The 16,873-nt window shown below is 43.7% G+C and overlaps 1 protein-coding gene across 1 annotated transcript in view; it reads left to right on the forward strand.

Annotated features, from left to right (window-relative positions):
• The first annotated feature begins 774 nt into the window (after positions 1 to 774).
• The window catches only part of TET1 (tet methylcytosine dioxygenase 1), a 59,743-nt gene continuing 43,644 nt past the window's right edge, over positions 775 to 16,873 (forward strand). Inside the window, exons 1-2 of the mRNA XM_066554588.1 lie at positions 775 to 2,694; positions 10,750 to 10,800. Coding sequence (XP_066410685.1) covers positions 775 to 2,694; positions 10,750 to 10,800 — 1,971 coding nt within the window. The remainder of the gene's footprint in view (positions 2,695 to 10,749; positions 10,801 to 16,873) is intronic.

The raw sequence follows: 16,873 nt of genomic DNA on the forward strand, positions 1-16,873 counted from the left end.
GATGAAGCAGAGACATCTGCCTTGCATAAAACATGATATAGGCACATTATGTAATACATTGTGCTGTGAAGGTATTCTGGAAGGTAACACTGGGAAAGATCATTCTTCCCTAGTCCAGTTCCTTATAAAAATCACAGATTGATCTCTTTAGTTACTTATCCCATTTTATATGGAAATATACCATGGTGGGCTGCCAGTGGGTGGTGAAAGAATGATAGATGCCCTGTGATGATATATTGAATATGCGCAAAAAATAAACTCAGCTTTGTTCTTTTGTTCCTGAATGTCCTTACACTGATAAATACTAACTTCTCCTTACTCAGGGGAAGCATATTGGTTAATGAACTGTTCATAAAATTGAGAAAACTCAAACTTTTTAGTACTGACATAAAATAGTAAATATGTGATGTTGCCTGGTCATTTGAGTTCAGTTTGCTTTTTTGTTTGTGTTACAGGCCTTTAGGCAAGCTTTTTATTTTGTAGTATACTAATATTTTAAAAGCATTTGTGCTAGTTGAACATAACGCCCAATACTGCTATTTCTGATTCTAGCTCTGTATTTTTAAATATTAAAAATGGTCAGCTGAATATATGTGCACCTTTTTAAATTAGAAGTATATTAATGCTGTTTTGTATCTTTTTCTGTTTCAGAGTTGGCATTGTATGAGCAGAGAAAGCAGCAATGGGAGTATGCAGTTTTCTACTGAAGAGGTCTCTCAAGAGCTCATGATTTTTTTCCATCTCTTCTCTTAACATTGCTCCTGCTCTGCAGACATGGCTCACCATGCCAGGCCTTCCAGATCAGCCAAAAAAGAAGAGTTAGGCAAAAGGAAAACTAACCAGAGCAAAAAGAAATCTAGCCAAGTGAGAAAGAAAACCACAAAGGCTTCCACAAAAGCTGTTAGTTCTGGAAAAAGTAAAAAGCCAGTGCAAGAAAAAGATGTTAAGAAAAAACAGCAAGAAAAGAAACCAATCATGAGCTCTTCAGGTAGACTTCTCAGGAGCAGTGTAACCTTGTCTGGAGCATCTTGGGTGAGTTTGGAGAAAGGTGACAATATCCTCTTCCACAGCCAGGATTCTTTCAGCATCAATGGCTTCACAATGGCTCTCCGGAACCGACCCTTCTCCAGAAGCTTGGCCCAAACTCCAGGAACTGCAAAGCCCAGGAAAGCTGCAGCACAAAAAAGGCTAGAAACAAAGGAAGAACATGGACAAGAAGCCCTGGCAGAAGTAGAAGAGAAAAATGATGAAACAGCTTTGAAAGAAGATGTAGCTGAAGGTGAGTTAGCTGCTCTGCCTGTGGAAGGCTGGCTGTGTGGTGCAGGTGAGGAGGATTCTGTTATCCCATGTGCCAGCCAGCACGAGGAGGCAGAAATATCCGAAACAGATGACTCCATTCCAAACAGTCACCTAACTGATGATGGTACAGAAGCTTCAGAGGTGAAATCTAAGCTTGGAGACCTGCCTTGTGAGCAGATACTCAGTGATCTTGGTACAAGTAGTTTGGCTGAAGCATTTGTTGAAGATGCTGCACTGGTGCTTCCATCTTCTCCTTCTGACTCTGGAATTGCCTCTGAATCAAACTCGAAGGTGCATGCAGAGGCTCCCTTCAATGTGGTGCCTAACAGTACAGAACCTGACTCCAGCTCTGTTGATACCTCAGGCCTCAGCTCAGCAGTACTGATAGAGTCAGTCACACTTGCCAAATTCCACATTGGAGCAGGGTTGGACATGGTGCTACCTAGGGAAGAACAAGACTTGGATTCTGCATCTCTAGTTACCTCTGAGTTTAACTCACAAGAACATTTATTAGAAGATGCAAGGTCACTGGCAGATTCCTGCTTGAAGGCAGGCTGGGGTTTGGAATCTGAGAATAAAGACATTGGTTCAAATTCCAGTTCTGTAGCTGCCTCTGAATCAAATTTGCTTTTACATTTTGAAGGTGCAAGCTCACTTGCAGAATACCCCATGAAACTGGTTGTGGATTTTGTACCCATTCACAGAGAACTTGATTCAAATTCAGATTTGAGCTTTACAAAAGAGAATTCAGAATTTGACACAAAGAACATATTTAGAGTATGTGAACCAGTCTCCAATACCTCTTTAAACAATATTGAAGTAGAGGACATTGAACAGCTTGTTAAATGTATTGATGCAGAGACATTAATTTTGAATTCAGGGTATGTCCCCACTTTACCTTCAGATTTAGGAAAAAGCACAGTTGATAAAATCTCTGCTGAAAGCTCTGGACAATTCTCTGGAGGTTTTGTTTCAGAGTTGCCTTCAAGCATGGAAATCTCTGCTCTTGCCTCAGAAAAAGCCATAAATGCAGATTTGCCAGCTGACTCAAGACTGCAGCATAATGATTATTCATCACAGCTGGGAAGTGTCGGAGTAAGCTTGAATTTGGTTCAGGACAACAACGTGAGCAACAGCACTGAAGCAGTTGAGGCCTCAGGGCCATACTCTCTTAAAAATCCAGCTGGTGATTACCCTCTTCCATATTCATCTCTGCTCCCTATGCTGGAGAAAAAGAAACGAAGGCGTTGTGGAGTGTGTGAGCCCTGTCTGCGGAAAACAAACTGTGAGGAGTGCAGCTGCTGCAGGAAGCGCAAAACCAGCCACCGGATATGCAAAAAGAGAAAATGTGAGGAACTGAAAAAGCCACCGCCGCCAGTCACGCTACCTTTGGAGGTAAGGCAAAGAACTTGCAAATTAAGTCACTCTTTTGAGGCTTGAGGTGCATCTTAAAATTCTGCAAAGGGAATTGCTGGCCACATTACAGCTTCAGAGAGTTCAGGGTTACTGTTGGTGCTAACAGGTTGCACAGTAACTTCCTCTTGTCATCTACAGAACTGTAGGTTAGAGTGAGCTGGAGTTAGTCTTGTTCCTGTTATATAAATGTGCAAAATCAAAGGTAAATATGGCTTTAACTCTGTGTCCCAGATGTTGCTATGTTGGCCAAAAGAATGGATTCATTGGCGTGCATAAAGAAATGAGGAAGATTTAGGCACAGGGTGTGGGGAGGAGGGAGATTGAGGATAGTCTTAGGAGACTGTGAATTACAAGGGAGAGTGTTGGTATTTCAGAAAACTGAAGGCTAAAAGCTAAGGAAGGCATGTTTTCTGCTCTTTGGTTCAGTTAAAGTAATTTGCTTGTGATGACAGATTTGGTGGAAATCAATTTATAAACTTCAGGACCAAGTTGCATTTTCCCCTTTCGCATCTCTCTGCCTTTCTAATTGTCTATTCTTCTGTTTCTCTCATTTCACTTCTCTTTTCTCTCTCCCTTTGTCTTTTACCACATTCCCCATACATCCTTTCTTTTTCTGTGTTTCTTACTCATTTTTCTGGCCCATCAGCCTTTTGTAACCCAGGTCATAACTTTTGGAACAAAGAGGAGGGGAAAAGACAGTGTGTATGCCCATGTGATAACAGCACTGACCTTCTGAGGGATTTCAGTTTCAAGATCAGGCTTTAAATCAGGTAAGTAGGGAGTTGAAGGTAGATTTCCCACATCCCAGCTGAATTCCCTGACCTGTGAGCTGCAGTGAGACTCTGCAGTGCTGGTCCTGCTGGGAGTGTTCTCTTCATGGGATCCAATAGTACCTGAAGCACAGAGGGGAGAGGCTGTCTTGGTCATTAAATCACACCTGCCTTGGAATGTGGGAAACTGAAGTTCCAGTCTCTGCCCACCAGCGTGTGCTCTGAGAGGAGCAGTTCACGCTGGGGATAATGCACCTGCAAAACCTTTCTCCAGAGCAGTTCCATGGAAATGCTGTGTTCTTAGAGCAGGTAGAATTCCTGTCAGCTGCAGAGGTCTCAGGAGAGCTCCTGCTTGCACTGCTCTGTCCTGTGCTTACCAGGCTTGGCAGAGAAGTTCATTCTGGTTTTCAGGAAGGCAAGCACAAAGCAGAGTCCTGGAGCAGTGAGGGGGGGATAAGGTATATTCCCCTTTGTGGGGGGAGTATATTTTAAGGTATGATGTTTAGGGAACTAGGCTTAAACAGTTTGGCTCAGAATTCATTCAAAAACCTCTTTCTGTTTCAGCTGCTCCTTAATGCTCTTAAAAAATAAGTGGGGAGAGGGACAGCTGTAATGGGACTTAAGATGGATATTAAAACAATAAAGGTGGTAGAGACTTATCCAGACCTTTTACAGCAAAAGAATAGTGACATTGTCCTTTTGTATATTGAGTCGGTGGGATTGAAGAGAAGTTCATGGGAGAGGGGTTGTGGAGCTGAGGTAGGAAGTGATCTAAAAGCCATGTTTTAGAAGGGGTTTTGGCAGGGTCACTGAAAGGAAGCACTCCAGCTTTTCTCTCAAGCTTTGTTTTCCAGGCTGAACATACTGCTTTTCTTGTTGCTCAGCCTGACCTACTCCTTGCAGATTAGCTTTGCCTCTTCACCTTTGTCCTCTCTGGGCACTGCTTTTACTTTCTTTATGAGAGATTCCTTGTTTTCATTCTTTGGCAGCTTTTATTTTGGTGTGCTTTTATTTCATTAGAGTGGCCACATTCTGTATGATACATTCAGAGCTGCACCAGAAGCCTCCTTCATTTCTTGTTAAATTTTGTATAAAATTTCAGGGTGCTGCATGGAGGAAATGAAGTATTCCTGACATATAAGAACATGTCAGGTATTTTCTTATAAAATTGTATTTGAATGAAACCTGGTGTCTTTTCAGATATTCCTAGAAAGAGGCCTTGCTTCATTTTCAATCTCTAGAAACTGTGCTCTGAGGAAATGAGAAAGTATTTCTACCATGTTCTATCAGCTCTTTCAAGGTGTTGAGATGGGGAAGGTGTTGGGGGATGGGGAATGCTGTCACTCAGTTTAGCAGCTATCCTTTAGATAAGATTGCAGGGGATTCCATTGTTTTCCCAGACTGTAGTACTGGGACTTCTGTGGCAGTAATGTGTTTCAAATAGAAACAGCTGAGGAAAACCCAAAACTGTAGGTCTCTGTCCATGGTATGGAAAGTGAACATAAATAATGAAAAGAAATGAGATTGGCTTCAGTGTGTTCCTTGTTCAGAAGAGTCATGCTTCTTGCTCTCATGTTGGTGGAATGTAAGCATTTTTCAGAGGTGATTCACTGGGAGGAGGGTGTAGGGGGATAGAGCAGGAGCATAGTTGAAATGTTGGTGTTTTGCCTTAAAGGAATTTTCTCTCCCCATTCCAACTAAAAAATGCAAAAGTCCCAGTGAAGTCAGTGAGAGCTGTGCGCATTAAATGGCTGTATAGCCACTGTGGGGGTTGGCAGTCCATACCTGCTGCTTAGGAAAGAAAAAGTGTTGGTTTTCTTTAAGAACTGAGGTGGATTTACAGTTACAAGGAGTAAGGCCTGGCTGGTGGAAGCCATGAGTGTAAACTGAAGTGCATATTCCAGCACCCATGGCCACGTGTGCACCAGCACTCAGCCCTTGGAGGATATCAGCTGCATGTTTGGAACTGGCAATAGTTAGGGTACTGTTATTTCCATTAATTCACACATAATCCAGATAAAGATTTGAAAGCTATATTGGACTTGAAAAATACCATTTTAAACATTAAGTGATATTGTACCTTCCTGAATGTAATGGGTTTTGCAGGGATGTGACATCATGAAAGTCTGGATATAAGGCACTGTGGGCTGTAGTTCCCAGCCCCTGTGTGGAGCAATATTGTTGCATATAAAGTCCCTCTTCTGAGGAATTCACACTGTGCCTGTTTGGTTTGGAGCTGGTAAAGAAGAATCCTAAAATATATAAGGGAAAGCATTTTCTTGCTTATTGAATTTTTTGAAAGGCAGCCCAGTAAATAAAATGTAAGGAAGCTTTCATAAGAAGAGGAAAAAGGCTTTATCTTGGGTTACTGTCCCTCTCAGAATGAATAATGCAGGAATACTTCACAGTGAAGAGCTTGAGATGCTTACCCACACAGGATTATGATGCTGCCACATTTTTGTCTTCTCTTTAAAGACTGCTGTTTGCTGAAACAGTATTGCAGTTACTGAGGGCTATTTTACAGCTATTTTGTTCCAAAAAGCAGATTTAATTCCAAGAATTAAAGGTGTGCCATTGCATTGCATACTGTCAGGGCTGCCTTCATGAGTTGCAGTGTGGGGTGAGGATTTTGTAGGCTTCAAAAGTAGCATGTGGACAGGAAAGGTGGCTCATGGTTTATTTTCTTTTTTCCATGGCCAAAGGATTCCTGTTTTGGCCGGGCAGATGCTGCAGACAGAGCCTGGAGCTGCTGCTGATGGGCCCCTGCTCACTGGTGCTGTCCTGGGGGAGCTGCTGCCCTGCCCACAGGGGTGTCAGGCTGGGAGCTGCAGTTCTGGGCTGCACTTGTGGGGATTTGTGACCCCCCAGCTCCCAAAGGGCCCTGAACTCACAGGGCTGCTGCTGAGCTGGCAGTGTGGGGAGCCCTCATCTCCAGGGCTGCTTTTTGATGCCTTCAGAAGGCTGGCCTAGAACAGAAACTAGATGGAGCTAAAGAATAAAGTAGGAATTTATTAAAGGCCTCAGATCCACCTTGGGCAGCACAACCCAAAATGGCCACAAAATGCACAACAAGTCACGGGGTCTCTCACTTTTATAAGTTCTGCTCCATTTGCAAATTGCAGTTCATTGTCCCATTCCAGCTTTAGCCCATGCAGTCCCATCCTTGTTTTTCTCTCTCCAGCCCACGGTGTTTATGCCCTTGGGCCTGAGATTTGGATCATTTGTCCTTGGTCCCCAGCTGGAGCAGGAATTGTTTTGCCTCCTGCTCTGTGAAGAGAGCTCACCATCCCATAATATGAAACCCAGAACTACACTAAACCAGCACAGAATATGAGAAATATAAAAGCTAAACCCTGAGGCATCATTTTGCAGGGCTTGTCAAGGCAAGGTGCCCACATTTTAGGGTCCTGCCTAGGCAGGGAGCCCTCTTGGGTTGAAACCACCTGCTGGGGAGAGCTTTAATTCTTATTAGAACTAAATAGTTAGATTTAGGGGGAGCTGTAGTCAACAGACTGGCCAAAAAAATGAGGTCAGTGAGTTCACTTGGGTTGCCCAAGGTGTCTCAAGACATCTTATTTAATTGCTGTAATCTGAGTAGCATGAAATATTAAATAACAATAAGGGCCTGCTTGTCTGTGGGTTTTTAACACGCTGCCGACAAACCCCGACATATTGAAAAAGGATGCTGCAATTCAAGTTGGTTGGGAGCTTTCCAGTAGCCATTCCTTGAATGGAAAATGCTGAATGAACAGGAACTTTTCACAGCTACTATCTGTTTTAATGCAACTATTTTTTGGGGGAAGTTTCTCGAGGCTTGAGAAATGCAATTTCTGTTTAAAACTTAAAAAGGGATGAGAATTATTACAATGTGTTGGTGGTAAGGGATTTTTGCCTGATGCAGACCAGGGGCTTGAACTTTGGTCTCCCACATCCCATCTGTCTCCTCTTGAATTTTGAAAGTTTTGCTCTGCTTTGGAACAAAATCAAGAGCTGAAATCTGAAAAAAAAAAAAAAAAAGGGAAAATGGAATTCTTGTGTTCTAGCCAGGCCCAGCTATAATCAAGAAATTTAGACTTAGTGGTATTTATTTTACAATAGACTCCAGAAATATTTAAGCCAGTTGAATTTTAAAATGGGTGCACATAAAAACACTCCTGAGTAGGATACTTGAGAGTTTTGTAAGGGGATAGCACACAGCTAGAGGAGTTTGGGAATGTGTGTGATGAGCAGGGCTGCATGCAGCCTTCCCTGCCCCACGGATGCAGGGCAGGGAGTTGGAGTTGTGCAGTTTGCTTGTATTTTTCACTGACACTCATACTCTGTGGGAGTGTATAATAATTACAGCTCACAGCACTTTGCCATTCTGTGTTCCTGGGTGTGGACCATAATGCAGGCTAAATTACAGTGAGATGGATTAGTTTGTGCTCTAGTTATTTTCAGAGGCTGTATTTAACAAATTGCCTCTTCACTGCTCCTTATTTTCTGTGTAGGTTCTTAAAGCTTTTATGGGGAAATTATTTGAAGAGGTTTCTTTCCTTCCTTGTGTCTGAGGAGCTCTAACATGAGGTTACAAGGAAACCTGAAACTGCTGTCCAGTGCATGTACCAGTCTGGGGACTAAATCACAATATGGGGTCTTAGGTTTCTAAACAAACAAAATAGTTCCTTTTCCCCCTGTATTGAAAAGCATCTAAGTAGCCAAACTACCAAGAAGAATCAGATCACTAAGTGTGTGTGACTTCCACTCTCTCATTCTTAATGTGCAAAAATGACCCTTGCAGATATGGGCTATTTGGGGGAAAGAATATAAATCAGTATTTTAATTTTGCCTTATCCTAAATCCTATTTAATACATCATTCCGATGCAACAAATGAAGAGCTTAGATACAAGGTAGCATCAGACAACAAAAAATGGGCGACAGCTTTCTCTGATTTGATTGCTACACTGGGGAATGAGCTGTGTGTCCACGTCTGAGCATTTCTGCTGTTTAACTGATTTGGACCAATAAGTGGACAGTAATTACATTACAGTGTAGCATTAGATAAGAAAGCAGATTGCAGTTTGTAGCTGATGTGAAGGTGTTCTTACTGGTTTTTATCTTTAGAGCATAAATTCATGGCCAACATTCTGGTTTAGATGTCAACTGTGAATTGTTGGGAATTCAGGGAGTGCTTGGGTGCCTGCAGTGTGAGATCTGCTGTGGTTGGTTTGATGTCCCTGGTTAGGGAATGAGGGCTCAGTGTGGCCCCTCCAATGTGTGGAGCAGGTGGAGATGTGGGGAAACAATTGCACTTGATGTTTATATGGTGGCCAGTTCCCATGGCAGTCCATGTGCAGGAATTTGTTCTGTTGGGTGCTTCTGAAAAACGCCAATCACTTGTGTTTAAAGTTTTAAAAGTTTAATAGTAATAAAATGGTTATAAAAATAGTAATACAATTGGAGTAATAATAATTTGGACAATTTGAATTAGGACAAAGAGTTACGGACATCTGGGTACCTTTTCTGGGCAGCACAGGCCCTAAAAAGGACCCACATTAACAGAGGATTAACCCTTAAAAACAATAACCTGTTGCATATTCATACACTTCATACATTATGCATAAATTCAATTAAAATACAGGATTCTGTCTGGTCATGTCAGCTTCTTCCTCTGATTCCTAACAGTGCCTTCAAGGCGGGAAGAAGTTGGTTTCTTCTGATAAGAGAGCAATAAATTATTTTTCTTGGAAAGATTTAGGTGTCCCGTGGCTGCTGTTTCGCTGCAAGTCCTTTCTTTAAAAAAAGATCTTACATAGCATAGTTTCTATTTTAACATTTTTTTATAACCCAAAACTATATTTAACACACTACTTAGAGAATTAATACAGCATTACTTTCTAACACAACACATATAATATTAATTTGAATATTTGCAAAAAGCCAGTCATAAAATTCGCATTTTTCACAGTGCTGTAGGAGTAGGTGAAGCCACAGGAGTCTGTTGGACCGGGCCCGCGGAGTGCGGCGGGCGCTGGGCTCCCGGCCCCGGGCTGGCATTTTGGAGGGGCTGCTGCCGCCGCGGCCGCTCGGCTGGGGAGAGCAGGTGAAGGCAGGCCCTGTGCTGCGGCCTGCACCGGGGAGCGGCGATTTCACTCTTTGCAGGGCGATCCGGCCGCCGGTGCCCGGCGCTGCACGCCCGGTGCCGCTCAGGAGAGGGCCGGGGCTGTGCCGCCCGGTTCCCCTCAGGAGAGGCCCCTTGCTGTGGTGACCGGTGCTGCACGCCCGGTGCCCCTCAGGGGCTGCGCCGCCCGGTGCCCGGCGCTGCACGCCCGGTGCCGCTCAGGAGAGGGCCGGGGCTGTGCCGCCCAGTGCCGCTCAGGAGAGGGCCGGGGCTGTGGTGCCCGGCGCTGCACGCCCGGTGCCGCTCAGGAGAGGGCCGGTACTGCACGCCCGGTACCGCTCAGGAGAGGGCCGGGACTGTGCCGCCCGGTGCCCGGTACTGCACGCCCGGTACCGCTCAGGAGAGGGCCGGGGCTGTGGTGACCGGTGCTGCACGCCGGGTGCCCCTCAGAGGAGGGTCGAGGCTGCGCCGCCCGGTGCCCGGGGCTGTGCCGCCCGGTGACGCTCAGGAGAGGGTTGGGGCTGTGGTGCCCGGTGCTGCCCGCCCGGTGTCCCTCAGGAGAGGGCCGGGACTGTGCCGCCCGGTGCCCGGTGCTGCACGCCCGGTGCCGCTCAGGGTTGGGTCGGGGCTGCGCCGCCCGGTGCGCGGCGGTGTGCGCACGCGTGCGGGTGCGCGGGGCACATGTCCTCGTCTGACCCCGTTCTCCTCGCGGCCCCAGCCGAGCCCATCGACCCCGGCCCCGGTGCCCGTGGCAGGCGGCCCGCAGCGCCTGGGCCGCGCCCGGGGCGCGGCGGGTCCGTGCCGGCCTTTGCGGCGGCCTTTGCGGAGCCCCTTTGTTCGGGCGGGCGGGCGTGCGGCCGCCGGGGGGCGCTGCGCGGCGCTGCGCGCTCCCGCGGGGCCGCGCGCGGCCGCCGCTGCGGCAGGAAGCAAAGATGGCGGGGCAGGGGCGCCGCCGCCGTGAGGGGGAACGCGGGGCGCCCGCCATGTGAGGGGCGCCGCGGGGGCGGCGGACGGGCCGCCGGGAGCCGCCGCCGGCCCGTGGAAGGGCCGCGTGTAAAGCACTCGGGGTACTGCAGAAATATCGCTGTTCCATAATAAAAATCGGAGGTGGCTGCCTGCCTTTGTGACCACAACTTATATTCTGCAATTTGATGTTTTTTTAGGTCCTAACAGAAAACAAAAGGCCTCAGAGGAGGAAGCAAAGAGTTTTAAAGGTAACCGATGATTGCTTTGATATTTATCCCCTCCCGTTTTGAGCAGCATTTTCTTGTCATACGGCCCAGGAAGGCAAAGGGTTAAACGCTGGGTAGCGGCGCTTTCCAGCTATTAAGCAGATTAGCTAATTTTAAAAGCACAGAACATGTCCTTTCTTTCCTCTTTCTCTCCAGCATGTTGTAGACATATTTGAGCCTCCCTGCTCAAGTCTGCAGACCAAAAGTTTGCTTTCCCTTGCTTGAACGTTCCCTTTAATTTCTTCTGCTCCTAGTTACATACTTTCAAACGTAACAGTTAAATGTTTTTAGCATACAGGTTTTATGGCAGCTGAAATTTCATGGGGGAAGTCAACGTTGAACTGCGAGCCAAGTTAACAAAAGTGGAATTTTTATACCTACTTTACTAAAGTTTTGATATCCTCCCTTTCTTTAAACTTTAGAATACCTCAGCTGAAACTGAAAATCCTGTAAACTTACAACAACCTTCAGTTTCAGTGGTAACATATTCCTTCCACACTTTTAAAATGGCTATCTTTCATGATAACAAAAGATTGGTCTTTCAAATGCAAATATCTTAGTTTTTATACCAAAATATAGACTTGCTGCACTCATGGCTAATGTTTGGGGTTGTTTGGGTTTGTTTTTTTTAAGTAACAGGTAGTATATTGATATTGCTTCTCTCAGTTAATCTTTAGAATGTTTTGAATAGAAATAAGTCATTAATTTTGTTGTTGCAAACAAGTTGGAGGATGAATGGGGCAAGATGGATGGATGGTATGGATAAGATGAAGCTAGTGAAAATGCAAACAAAAAGTATGTTGTTAAACTTACTTTGTTGAACTATTCTAGCTAAATGTAATAAGATAGTTTAGTATTGTTTCAGTACACTAAAATTTTAGAAGTTATTGGATATAGTATTTTTAAGTGCTGACTGGTCTGTAGTGTCATTTTACTTGAAAACATCCCAATTTATTAACAGTTGTGTTGTCATTGTTACAGTTACAGAAACTTTGGTAAGACAAACCAAAGTTAAGATTAAATAAGGAGCAGATAACCTGTCCAACCCTGAATGGTGTCTGTCTTTTCATGTGGAGTAGTTGTGCAAACTAATTGTGGTTTTACAACACTGGCAAATGTTAGTGGGCTTTTTCTGCATTAAAATAAGCCATTGAAATATTTGTATTTTTGTTGTTCTGGGTATGATTTTAATTATTCATTTTAATACTGTTGCTCTTTGTAATATACCACATGGGTGTAGCTATAACTTGAAGTGTTTGCTCATTCTGTCTTTTGTGCTGTTGACAGTAGCATGCAAAATAAGGAGTGTTTGTAAAGGAGTCCGTTTCTAATGTGTAATTGGTGTGATGCCTGTTCTGGCAAAGAGTGGAAAATGTGGTTTTTTGGTCACAGACAGATGGGTGTCTGTCTGCAGTCGTGGCTCATGGTTGGTCTTGAGATTTTCCTCTTGAGTGCATTTTGCCACTGTTTGTGATGTGATGGCCCAGCAGGTTGCTATGGAATAGGAGTCTGTCATTCCTGTCCTTTCCAAAAAACCTTCTGAAGAGTTTTTTCCCACCCTTGACTCTTGAATGGAAAGGCTTGTCTGGTTCTGTGTGTGTAATATCCACGTCAGTCGTTGGACCTGGGCTGGTTTATGGTTTGACTTTCTCTTTGCTGAACTGATTCTATGATATTTCCCCTTTGGTTTTAGGTACTGGCTTTGTGTTTTCTAGTATTTGTATTTGTTTTGTAGTGCTGGGGTGTACTTCCTAAGAGTTTGTCTCATTGCATCCACCCAGGAAGGCACAGTAGCTCTGAAGGCATCTCATGCAATGCTGCATTGGGGTTGCCTTTGGTTTTGGATGGGAGAAGGGAGGTTGGGTATCTAAGTTCCACTGCAGCTCTGTCAGCCGCAGGAAACTTCAAAAAAGCTGCATACTTTGCAGACTTCTTTCCTAGGGCATTTTTAGAAATGTGGCATTGTGTTCCATGGCTCTAACCTGCTTTCTGCTGTTGCTGGGACACCATGTAAAGGGGTGTTGTCCTCTCTGTTGAATTATGACTTCAATGTTTGATTTTATGATTGGTAGTGGCTGAGGGCATCTGACCACTGACATTTTCAAAATTCAAACAGGATGTGTCCTTTTTAATTTGTATTTTCTTCAAGTAGTATTCTTAGGCTCCTTAAAGGAGGATTTGTAGTACTTTCTTCCAATAATACGTGGAGCTTTGGGTTTTTTCCTGACTCTCCTAAGTTTTGATAGATGCACGTTTATTTACTTAGAGGGTTCATGTTCTAACTGTGCTGCTGAGGACCAGGCCATTCACAAATTCTCTACAGGGGAAAATAAGCAGTGCTTTCCAGTTGCAAATGGGTTGGACAGAAAAAACAGGACTAAAAGTGATGCACACTATTACACTGTACCTTTTGTGTACTATTTATACTTTTCTATACTCATGTCTTAATGCTCCTTTCTGGTTATTGGGCAGCTCGTTTAGGAAATTCATCTCTGCCATAAATACTGTATTAGGTTCTCTATGTTTATTTTGAAAGAGCATCTGAAATATTCATCACTTCTAGCAGGCAAGTGCTCATTAAAGAAAGCAAGCTTTGTAAGCTCACAGTAATGGATACAAGGGAAGGAATATACTTAGTTTTCCTTAGGGTTTATATTATGTTCTTCTCCCAGTTAAGCAGACACTTCTTTAATTTTATCCCTTGTAATGGAAAATCTATACAGAAGGGATTCATACTTAAAAATTAATTTGCCTGCATTTCTAAAGTCACATTGTACACCCTGCTTCACTTAACATCATCCTTTTTAGCCACTTACTGGTGTTGTGGCTGAATTTGGGCAGTGCAGTGCACCTCTTCCTGAGGACAGGGAAGTGCTTGCAGTCCTTTCCAAGGTCGTTATTACCACAGAGCTCAGGAGAATGGGGCAGTTGCACATGGGCTCATGTTGTGATGTCAGGGAAACCTCCAGGACACTGCAGGCAGCAGTGAGGAAAGTGAGGAGACCTCCCCAGGATCAGGAGGCAGCTGGTGAGGCACAGTCCATGGTCTTTCCTGGGGTTCTGGGGAGCCAGGCCTGCAGGGGTTTGTTGCCCTGATGGAGATTAAAGAAACCCAAAACAACAACAAAACAAAGCAAGGAGAAAGAAAGAAAGGGAGAGGAGAAATAGGGAAGAGCCTGGGAGAAATCCCTTGTGCCATGTGCAGTGCTGAGTGCTGTTGTGGCTGCCTGCAGTCTGTGCTGTGCTGTGCTTGTGCATAAACACTGCAGCAGTGATAGGGGTGCCAGCACAGTGCTCACAGTGCCTGCTCACCCCTGTAACATCCCCTCAGCCGAGGGCAAGCCAAAGGCAGACGTGACTCAGTATCCACAACTTTGGGGCTGTTTATAAACATCATACTGGGAACATCCAAGTTTTATTTCCATCAAGGCTGCAAATAGCTGATTGAGCACCCTCTTAATTTTTCTTTTCCAGATGTACAAAGCATAGTCTTGTAAAAAAACAACTTTAAAACATTAAGTTGGCTTGGCAGACCTGCTGTTGCCCTTTTTATGATGCAGTTTTAGTTTTGCAGCTTGAAGAAACTAAAAATACAGTTTTTTGATCAAGGTCATACATGTGTTAACAAGGTTTAGGAATACAAGTTCTAAATTTCATGATGATGCTTGGAGAGAGCAAGGATTGAACTGATTTGGAACATTTATTCTAAATTATGGTGTATATTTTTAGTGCAGAATATCTGCCAAAATATTTAGCTGGATGAAATTAAATTTTATTATTTTTTCCCCTTTGAACTGAGATATGAGCAAGTCAATGGATGGAGTTGCACTGCAGTGGAATTTTATGGGGAAAGAAGGAAGAATGGTACAGTACAAGTTGGAAAGGATGCTGTCCAGAAAGGACTTCTCATATTTGTTGTGGTTTTTTTTCAAATAAACATCATCACCTTGGAGCGTGTTCCTTCAGTAAATACCAATTAAAATTGCTTTGAGTACGGGTTGAAAGTTTCTTCTTGTTTTTTACTCCCTTTTTGCTCCTGTTTTTTTGATAGGTAGACCTTACTTTTGGTATCAGAGCATCCAACACAAACCAGTTAACTTGTATTTTTAAAAGTAAGATAATTAACTTAGCTGTTACCTGGATTGAAAGAAATGTTCTCTTTTTCACCTTTTTCGAGTTAATGTGCATCTGTCTAAATGGGATTAAATCTTTAATTTTTTTTGCTTTTGGTAGACTCATGCAAGCACTTGATGTGAGCAGGCGTGATTGTGGTTGTGATTTAGCACAGGGCATTTGGCCCTGCAGCTTCCCAGCACTTCCCCATGAATGCACTCATGAACATATGAAGCACTTGCATGTTGTTTGTACAGTTCAGCCAGGACTACTCATGGATGTGGATGGTTTTGAATAGAGCCCTAACAAAGAAAGCCTTTGTAAGTGAGCTGTAAATTATTAATCTTTGTTTTCTAATCCTTGATTTTCCCAGTTTGTGGTGGAGTGGAAGCCTGTCCCTTGTGAATTCTTTCCCGGGGTGCAGAGATGCTGTGCTGCCCTTGCCCCATGCCTGTAGGGCTCCCTTCTCCTGTGCAGCTCCCTCCTCTTGTGTCCCTGTGCTGCTGTTTGCCCCACAGCTCCCCAGAACGCTGAGGGAGGAAAGTGTGGTACCCTGAGAGACTCCTTCATGTCCACAGTAACACAGAGCAGGGGCTCTGTTTTAACTCCTTCATTGCTGTAGCACAGCAGTTGTGAGCACAGGGCCCCTCCTCAGGGATTGGTGGGGCTGGGAAGTGCTGAGTGAGGCCAGGCTGAGCCTCATCATCACAGTGGTTTTGGGGGGGTTTGTGTGTTTTGAATTGCAATTTATTTGTAGATCTTGACTCTCATGGTCTGTTTTAGTGTAGGGCCTTCCTTCTAAATACTTCATTTTATTTAGAAGTGGAGCTTCAAAAAACTAGAAAATGTGTTTGTGATCAAAAATGTCATAAAATATGCAGTAAAAGTAGCATAGCTTTTGGAAAGGGAGGAAAATGTGCGTGTGGAGATGAAGGTCAGTTGTGTAGGTATATTGATTGATACACTGTTTAGATGTTCTTAATGAAGCATTACAAAATAAACACAGGTTTTTCTCCAGCTATGTTGCTTTGTTGATATTGTTTGCATTCAATACTGCATCATGAGCTTTATTCCATACTTGTACTTGCTTTGAAATAACTGAGATGGCTCTGCCAGTTCCAGTAATGGTTCTCAGTGTGCTGCTGGCCATACATTTATTGACAGTAGCACCTAAAAAATCCTTTGAAAACGGCTGCTCCCTGTTGAGGATCTGATACCACATTGCCAAGCAAGTTTGTTTATTGCTTTTAGCAATTGATGTGGGAGAAAACCATTGAGGAGCCCTAAAGTTACCTGAGTGGCAGCACACTCTTAACATTTGTGGGGTTTTTTTTTTCCTTTCTTTCTGCCATTTTATACCAAGAATTTTGGTTAATGTTACTGATTATTGGAAAGCTAATTTAACTGATACAATGACAGCAAACTTTCCCACTGGCATTAGTAGGAACCTTGCTTTTCTAGAGACCAAGAGATCTAATTTGTACTAAAATAAATTCTTAATTATATGATTTTATTGGGAAGGTAAGAAGAATTCATGCTTTCTTTTTAAATGCTAAATGTATGAAACTTAAATGATATGAAGAAAAAGGAAGACAGTATTTAATCAACTAACAATAATCCCTTTTCATTCATTTACGTAAAATTAATTTATAGACTATTGGCAACAAGGCTGTCCTTGTTGTCCTACCAACTTTAATTTTAAGCCTTCTAGAATATGAGGATTTTTTGAAGCTGACTTACAATTGAGTGGTTTGTGTCTTACTGAATTCCTTTCTCAGTGGTTTGTTGGTGCTGTCTGTATTGCATTATAGTTTAATCAGTGCCCTCCCTATAGTAAAATGGGGCTGTACATTTCATTTTCCTAAAAGAAGGGGTTTGCTGGACTTGTCAATAAGAGGACAAGCTGCTGTGTGTTTGTAAATGCAGAGCATTCACTTTGTGG

The sequence above is a fragment of the Molothrus aeneus genome, chromosome 8 (assembly GCF_037042795.1).
Source record: "Molothrus aeneus isolate 106 chromosome 8, BPBGC_Maene_1.0, whole genome shotgun sequence".
In the NCBI taxonomy this organism is placed as follows: domain Eukaryota; kingdom Metazoa; phylum Chordata; class Aves; order Passeriformes; family Icteridae; genus Molothrus; species Molothrus aeneus.